At 43.4% G+C, this 9,419-nt stretch overlaps 1 protein-coding gene across 1 annotated transcript in view; it reads left to right on the top strand.

The window, feature by feature from the left end:
- LOC128692675 (leukocyte elastase inhibitor A) overlaps positions 1-9,207 on the top strand; it is a 13,643-nt gene extending 4,436 nt beyond the window's left edge. The window contains exons 2-6 of the mRNA XM_053781956.2: positions 915-1,244; positions 1,788-1,926; positions 3,688-3,931; positions 4,331-4,707; positions 8,410-9,207. Coding sequence (XP_053637931.2) covers positions 922-1,244; positions 1,788-1,926; positions 3,688-3,931; positions 4,331-4,707; positions 8,410-8,697 — 1,371 coding nt within the window. The 5' untranslated portion in view covers positions 915-921 and the 3' untranslated portion in view covers positions 8,698-9,207. The remainder of the gene's footprint in view (positions 1-914; positions 1,245-1,787; positions 1,927-3,687; positions 3,932-4,330; positions 4,708-8,409) is intronic.
- The last annotated feature ends 212 nt before the right edge of the window (positions 9,208-9,419 follow it).

Here is a 9,419-nt window from a genome sequence, read left to right as displayed (position 1 = left end):
GACTGCAGTATCACGACTCCTCCTCCAGACAGCTGGAATTCTACTTCTCACTTCCAGGACTCAAGTCCGGCTACTGGTTCTGTTCATTTATGTTACCTTGGCCACACTCCAATATCACGTCAAATCACGAAACCCACTTGCTTCCACTCACTAACACGCTCACACATGCCTGTTGGCCGTCCAAGCCTCTCCTTCCAACCTTTCCTGAGATGACCCTTACTCCTCCTTCCCTCTATTTCAGATTTATGTACCGTGCCCCGTGGCCTGGTGAGGTACCCCGTGGCCTGGTGGCTAAAGCTCTCGCTTCACACGGCGAGGGTCTGGGTTCGATTTCCGGCGAGGGTAGAAACATGGGGCGTGTTTCTTTACACCGGTTGTCTATGTTCCCCATCAGTAAAATGGATACCTGGGAATTAGTCAACTGATGTGGGTCTCATCCCGGGAGAAAACTGACCTAATTTGCCCGCAATGCTGTGTACTACAAGCGACTTTCTATATAGTATGTCACTGATGTCAGCTAGGACTGTATGCTTTATACATGTACTTGTAGAAATAAAGATATTATTATTATTATTATTATTATTATTATTATTATTATTATTATTACTGCTACTACTACTACTACCACTACTACTACTACTACTACTACTACTACTACTACTATTACTACTACTACTACTACTACTACCACCACTACTACTACTACTACTACTACTACTATTGTCTTGGTCATCCTAGTTTTTTTCTTTTCTCTCTAAATATGCACACCACCTCAACAACCCCTCCTCAGCCCACTGAATAATACTTTTAGTAAATCCACACTTCCTAATATCCAAATTATGAATTATCCGCATAATATTCACACCACATTGTTTGCAGTCAGGACATCTCCAACTCTCCCATTCTCTTTCCAGCAGGAGGATGAAGTTGGTGAGTGGAGCAATGGTGGTGGTGGTAGTGATGGTGTGTGTTGTGAGTCCTCAGTGTATCTCCCACAACGACACTCTGCCTCCACCCAGCACCCCTGACCTCACCCACATCGCCCCCTTCGGTGTGGAGCTCTTCAAGCTCCTCTACCCGGCCGGAGCAACTGGCAACCTCTTCTTCTCCCCCTACAGCATCTGGAACGCCCTGGTTCTGGCTTACTTAGGCTCGGCTGGCACAACTCGTAAACAACTGGAGGCAGCACTGCGTCTGAATGACCCTGCTGGCACCCTGGCCGAGTACAGAGCTCTTGACCACCTGTGAGTATACTGACCTTCACCAGATATATACTGACTTACACCACATGTATACTAAAATATACCAGGTGTCACCCTGGATGCCACCTTCACGCGCAGTTCATATATTTTAATGAGTTCGTTTTATGAGGTCCAGATGTATCAGTCTGAGTTTTAATTGCATTGAAACACAAGTATTAACCCATTGTATGAGCATAAGATCAAGCACGCTAAATAACAAAATAAGAACAATACCGTGACTGGAACGATACACAATAACCCGCACATAGAAGACCTGGAGAGTTTACCTGGAAGAGAGGAGCTCACGACGACGTTTCGGTCCGACTTGGACCATTTACAAAGTCACATTTTGTAAATGGTCTAAGTCAGACCGAAACGTCGTCGTAAACTCCTCTCTTCTATGTGTGGGTTATTTGTGTATCAAGCAAGCTAGGTTGACTCTGTTCCGCTGTGGCTACATGTCACCGTTCTTTTCATCTATCCTATTCTTATACCTTTGTATAGGACCTGGTTAAGGTTGTAGCTAACATACAACTTCTTCCATAGGTACGAAGAGCGACAGGCTACGACCAGCGACTATGTGATAGATTTAGCCAACCGAGTGTATATAGATCAGTCCTTCCCTCTACGGCAGTGTGTTAGGAAGGTCCTCTCCAAGGAGGTGGAAACTCTCGACTTCCAACAGGTCAGTGCAACAACACACAGGAAAAAAATGGTATGGAACAGTAGAACAGAACACAAGAAGTAGTAGTAAGATATTTTTTAAAATTATGTGTTAGAACACTAAAGAGAGGACGCTACGAACACAGCAGCACCTGTGTAGCTACGAACACGGAAGACAGAACACCACGAACACAGCAGCACCTGTGTAGCTACGAACACGGAAGACAACACCACGAACACAGCAGCACCTGTGTAGCTACGAACACGGAAGACAACACCACGAACACAGCAGCACCTGTGTAGCTACGAACACGGAAGACAGAACACCACGAACACAGCAGCACCTGTGTAGCTACGAACACGGAAGACAACACCACGAACACAGCAGCACCTGTGTAGCTACGAACACGGAAGACAACACCACGAACACAGCAGCACCTGTGTAGCTACGAACACGGAAGACAACACCACGAACACAGCAGCACCTGTGTAGCTACGAACACGGAAGACAACACCACGAACACAGCAGCACCTGTGTAGCTACAAACACGGAAGACAACACCACGAACACAGCAGCACCTGTGTAGCTACGAACACGGAAGACAACACCACGAACACAGCAGCACCTGTGTAGCTACGAACACAGACACAACACCACGAAAATAATTCTATTTCAGTTGTTATAAATAGTGACATGCCTAACCCTGGTACCTCTGCTGATTTGCTAAAATGACTGCGTCATTAGATTTTGTCACAAGGATGTTAATTCCTAATATTTAAATCTCTGACGACAGTAAAATCATCATCTTGCCGTCGTATACCCCGTCCTTCTGTCCCGCAACTGATACAATAAAAACAATAACTACCGTAGATTGTTAAACCAGATTGTCAATGATGTAAATTACCTTAACAATGTTTAGAGGTATTAGTAGTAATAACTTATACACAATGATTAAGTCACTTATAAAACGCAAAACAGGATGACGTTTACATATTCTTAAGTTTATGACTTTTACCTACTGAACTGGTCTAAATTTCTCAGTGGCTCAGTGAATCAGTGGTAGCTCGCGTGTCTTTAGAAAGGTTATTTAGGTACAGGTTCTTTAAGTACAATTATGATATATGGTATGTGTAAATTACCCAGGATAACCCTCCAAAGAGAAAGAAATTGACTCATTTCCATTGGGTTCTTGTAATATCTATAAAGCCTAGCAGTAAGTTACCTGGAGAGGGTTTCAGGGGTCAACGCCCCCGCTGCCCGGTCTGTGACCAGGCCTCATGGTGGATCAGGGCCTAATCAACCAGGCTGTTGCTTTTGGCCGCTCGCAACCCGACGTATGAACCACAGCCAGGCCGGTCAGGTACTGACTTTAGCATGACTCACGAAACCGTAATGACACGATTGTAAACAAACCATACCACGGGTGGGGATAGAACCCGCGATCGCGGGTTCTATCCCCACCCGTGGTATGTTTTTTTTACTGACTTTAGGTGCGTGTTACAGTAGAAATCAGTCATGATTATAACCTTAAAAGTTAAATCAGTTGAATAACTTAACTGTGCGAAAATCAGTCGAATATTGGTTCAGTTCTCCTTTTCTCAACATTTATTTTAATAAAGATTAGTTTTTATATATTGTAATTTCTTCTTTGGTTTTCAGTTCCATTTCCTCTTCAGATAGGTGCGTCTATCAGCGTTTTTGTTGTTGTTGTTGTTGTTTTTGTTGTTTTTTACTTTGAGATTCTTCCTTACTGGAACTTTCAGTCTGTGTTGTTGTCCCCAGCCTGGCGAGGCAGCGGCCAGTATCAACCAGCTGGTGAACCAGACAACACGAGGTAAGATCCCTGAGCTGGTGAGTGCCGGAGACGTGGCTGGGGTTCCCATGGTTCTCGTCAACGCTGCCTACTTCAAGGGTCTCTGGCTCAACTCCTTCGAACCCTCTAATACAGTTCTGGAGAAGTTCTACTCCTCCCCTGATCAAGAGTACTCCGTTCCCATGATGAAGTTCTCCGGCGTATTTAAAGCTGGTAGGTTCAGAGTGAACTTACTCCCTATTGGGTCGTGTTTGCCTCTCTGGCAGACACGACCCAATAGGGAGTAAGTTCACTCTTAAATTACAATAGTTTGAGCAGAAAAAGTAAGTTCTATGTTAAGCCTACAAGTTGCTTCTTACATTGCAATCAATAATGATTAGGAAAACAGATACGTCTTGTCTACTGGCATCAAGGAGTCAAAGTAAGGAATTGTCAGTATGATACTTTTTTTGACGTTCTTATTTTCACGGTCTAGTATGTCGTAATAATTTACCATCTACATGAAAATGGTCTATTATTGCAGAATTTCTCAATAGACCAGTTGGTCTCAGTGGACTAACTAGCCGTTTTAATAGACCAGAAAGTAATTGTTTACCTTGTCCATGTATGCAGGAGACTCTGTGGAACTGGAAGCGTCTGTGTTAGAGATGCCTTACAAGGGAGAGGTAGTCTCCATGTTTGTGTTGCTGCCTCACAACACTGTTAGTGAGGATGCTGCTAACAAGGGCACCAAAACTGGCAATGACGCTGCCAGAATCAGTGGTGGCAGTGCTGTTGGTGGTGGTCCTACAATCGGCAGTGGCACCTACTCAAACAGTGGCGCTACCTATAACAGTGATAGTGCCACCCTGACTCCCCTCAATGCCATGATCCGTCGACTCAGCGCTAACACTCTCCTAGCTGCCATCTCCAACCTTAGAAAACAGGAAGTCGACCTCCAGTTCCCGAAATTCAAGCTGGAAGAAACACTCGTAGATGAATTGCCTGAGGTGAGACTCATCTCTTTCATGTATGTGGCCTCAGCCCTCTCACTAATAGCTATTTCCATTACCAAATTATTTGGAATTTATATATTTTTCTTTCAGTCGTGATGCGCTATGGAACAACGCAAGATAAAATTTCGTCTCTCTGTGTCCTTTAAAAGTGAATGTTGCTTTGAAACTTTGATCTATATCTGCCTTAGTCTCAACTACATGTTGTTAATGAGCTCATCTACCTCTCAGCCGCATGAGTTGGTTGACATCATTTACCTCTCGCCTGTATGCGTGTGACATCATTCACCTCTCAGCTGCATGTGTGTGATATCATTTATCTCTCGCCTGCGTGTGTTTGACGTCGTCTGCCTTTAACCTCCATGTCTGATCTCGTATGCCTTTCAACTACATGCTGAGAGGTAGATGAGGTACTTGTCTGATCTCATCTACCTCTGAACAACACGTATTCGCTGAGCTCACCTAAATCTGAATGAAAAATTAGACACGTGCAGCATTTGGGTGTCTTTATTGTAGATGTTCCGCCATCCAGTGGCTTTATCAATACATATTCAAGGACATAATTGGAAGACAGAAAAACTTTATACAAAAGATGAGGTAATCAGTCCCTCAGCCGTGGAGTTGGTGTGAAGATCACCATAGTCGTGAAGATTCTGGAGCACAGGGAATGTTCTATTCTAGATTCGCCGGTATAATCGCCCGGGCCGGACCTTTTCCAAGAGGTGGCCCGGCCTTGGCTCCCTGCCGCGGGAGTGTCTCAGACCAATGTCTGCCATAGGAGGAAGTACAAGTACCTCCTCGTCTTCTGGGACCAGCAGTCCCCAGGCCTAGCCCCATTCCCCGCCCCCACGGGGCTCGGAGGAAGAAGCAAGGAACCCCGCTCACACTGGGCTCGAAGGGTGTGGCAGCTGCATAGCAGCAGACGATGTCAGGAGGTGCAAAGGCAGCAAGCACTACAGAATCCTTTTAGAGTCACACCCCAGCTTTGGACATTAAGCCCGAGTGCTGGGGAAGCTCAAGAATGCCTCTTGCTGTGTGTTTTGCTGCTGCTGTTACTACACTTGTCCTTTGCACTCTATCACTGGAGACAGGTGGAAACGAATGGGTAGCAGACTGATAGGCGGGATTCCCCAGTGTAAGTAGGTCATACCCGAGGCACTGGTTAGTGGTGGTGGTGGTAGTAGTAGCAGTAGTAGTACCTTCTTCACAGCTATTACTACTATAACTACTACCACCACCATTAACGCGTGCCTCGGGTATGATCTACTTCCACTGGGGAATCCCGCCTACCAGTGACTATGCCCTCGTCTGCTACCCGTCCGTTTCCACCTGTCGCCAGTATATAAGCGCCAGTCTTCTTTCCTATGCTCTAGAATCTTCACGACTATGGTGCTCTTCACACCAACTCCAAGGCTGAGGGACTGATTACCTCGTCTTTTGTATATAGTTCTTCTGTCTTCCAGTTATGTCCTTGAATTTGTACTGATAAAACCACTGGATGGCGAAACTTCTACAATATACTTAGATGTTGCAAATGTGTCTAATTTTTCATCTTGTCGGTACTGTATACCGTTCATGTACATCTCGTAAATCTACCTTCCAGTGTCTTAATTGCTTGTTCCTGATAACCTCATCTACACATGACTCACAAACTCCCCATTACGTTCTGTTCCCGTTGTTAGGTAAGACACATATGCAACAGTTAGGTATCTTTATTATGAAACGTTTCGCCTACACAGTAGGCTTCTTCAGTCAAGTACAGAAAAGTTGATAGAAGCAGAAGATGCCCACCTCAAAACATAAAGGGTGATGGACTGATTACATCGTCTTCAAGCATCTTCTGCTTCTATCAACTTTTCTGTACTTGACTGAAGAAGCCTACTGTGTAGGCGAAACGTTTCATAATAAAGATACCTAACTGTTGCATGTGTGTCTTACCTAACAACCTGTCGGTATTTTATACCATTTTAACGTACGTTCTGTTCCCACTGACTCAGTAGTGTATCGTAGTCTCTCAGTGCGGAACCTCTTATTATAGATAATGTTTGGATTTGGGCATACAGAAGCGTCGACAAGTCAGTGCCCCGTGACCTGGTAGGCAACACTCACCTCACACACACTGAGAGTTCTCATATACATCAATGACCTTCCAAACGTATCCCAACACCTGAAACCCATTCTCTTTGCTGATGACACGACTTATGTCATCTCTCACCCTAATCTTGCCACCCTCAACACCATTGTGAATGAGGAGCTGATTAAAATATCGACTTGGATGACAGCCAATAAACTTACGCTTAACACTGACAAAACCTACTATATTATGTTTGGTAGCAGAGCAGGAGATGCACAAATTAACATTAAGATTGACAACACTCTAATTACCAGAAATAATGGGGGAAAATTCCTAGGCTTATACCTTGACAACAACCTGAATTTCAGCACCCATATCCAGCATATAGCCAAAAAAGTATCCAAAACGGTTGGGATCCTCTCCAAGATATGATACTACGTGCCGCAAAATGCCCTTCTCACACTATACCACTCACTTATTTATCCATACCTCACCTATGCTATTTGTGCTTGGGGATCAACTGCAGCAACACACCTAAAGCCAATAATAACCCAACAAAAAGCTGCAGTAAGAATAATCACTAAATCCCATCCCTGGCAACACACCCCCCCACTCTTCATAGACCTAAACTTACTCCCAGTTCAGTACATCCACACTTACTACTGTGCAATCTATATCTACAGGGCCTTAAACTCTAATATCAACCTTGACCTTAAACGCTTTCTTGATAGTTGTGACAGAACCCACAGGCATAACACCAGAAACAAACATCTCTACGACATTCCCCGTGTCCGACTAAACCTTTACAAAAATTCAATGTATGTCAAAGGCCCTAAAATCTGGAATACCCTACCTGAGAACTCTAGAACTGCAGACACATTCATCACCTTCAAAACTACCATTAGAAAACATCTTATCTCCCTGATACACCCCGTCAACTAACTACACGAATACCACCTGGTGGTTCACACTTACACTCACTCACTCATTTGACCATAAACAGAAATATTAATCTCAATCTTAAAATAATGAATCCTGTGATACTCCAATACTGAAACTATGTACTGTGCCAAAACAAAAGCATTCACATTGCTAAACTCACAAACTAGTATTTAGTCACTTAGCCATAATACCAACTTACCTCATAATTTGTAATATTTTACAATTAAGAATAAAACTAAGTCTGCCCGAAATGCCTAGCCATGCTAAGCGTTCTAGTGGTACACTCTGTAATCACTATTTTACTACATGTAAACCACACAACAACCAAATTTCTGTAAACTCAGCATTGTAATCCTTATAGAGAATAAACTTTGAATTTGAATTTGAATAGTTCAGTCCTCGGCATGGGTGGAAACATTGGGTGTGTTTCCCTGCACAGGCTGTCCCCATTCACCTAACAAGCAAGTAGGTACCTGGGCTAGTCGATTGGTATGGGTCGCATCCTGGGGGGCAAGACCGAAGAACCACAGTGGAAATAAGACAGTCGTCGATGACGCACTGACTTTCTTGGATTATTCTGGGTGGCTAACCCTCCAGGGATTAAAAATCCTAACAAAATCTTATGTTACCTGCCATCCTCCCTTACTGTCATGTTGCTGATGTAATCCTCTCCGTTTCACCAGGCTCTTCAGCGCGAGGGGATCGTGGACCTCTTCACACCGGCCGCCAACTTGTCGACATTCGACCCATCGGGTCAACTGTTTGTGAAGAAGGGGATCCACAAAGCCGTGGTGGAGGTTAACGAAGAAGGCTCTGAAGCAGCTGCTGCCACAGCCCTGCTGGTGGCGTTCTCATTCGCGCCCAGACCCAGGCAATTCAAGTGCAATCAACCGTTCGTCTTCTTCATCTATGACAAACAAACCAACAACATCCTCTTCTTAGGTGTCTACAGCAAGCCACGGACAAACTAGACGTGTGTCTATTAAAAGCCATTACTATGTCTAGTTTACTATACATCAGCATCTCCTGTAACCAGTAGCGCTGAACGACAAAAATCACAACGTTATCCTACACCCAGATGGATATAGATAATGTTATTAATAGATTACCATCTTGTCCTATAGCTGATCGTTTACGCAGTGCAATACACAATTTCAGAATTCAAAATGTTTTATAATATTTTAAAACACAGGTCACTCCCAAGCTGACAGTCGCCGTGACAAGACAGAAAAATCCTCGTCAGGAGAACACAAACTGGTCTTCCAGTCAGCCGGAGCCAGCATTTCCCTCAGCAAATATTGTCTCAAGTGTAAACTGCAATAAAGAGTGCATATAGTGTGACACTATTATAAAAATACATGAGACAGTAATACATTCCTGTATTGACATATTAGGATACAGCCAGAATAATTGTGATACAGGAGTGTAAGATACAATATTATCTTTGTTTTAATTTGTTAATTAATAAAAGTAAAAAAGAATTGTATTGCTTTTTTTGAGTCAAATTTAAACATTTAAAAAAAAAAGCAGCGTTTTAGCTTGACAGTGGAGGTATGGAGAGCAATATTATGATAGGCATACAGTGGTGATAATGTTTTTTCCTCTCTAAAATATTTATTTATGAAATATTACAAATATAAGTATAGATCAATATAGCCATAAGTTACATAATAATATTTTTACAAAGTTCATC

The sequence above is a fragment of the Cherax quadricarinatus genome, chromosome 30 (assembly GCF_038502225.1).
Source record: "Cherax quadricarinatus isolate ZL_2023a chromosome 30, ASM3850222v1, whole genome shotgun sequence".
In the NCBI taxonomy this organism is placed as follows: domain Eukaryota; kingdom Metazoa; phylum Arthropoda; class Malacostraca; order Decapoda; family Parastacidae; genus Cherax; species Cherax quadricarinatus.
Note: the sequence above shows the minus strand (reverse complement) of the source record. Positions and strands in the feature narration are given on the sequence as shown.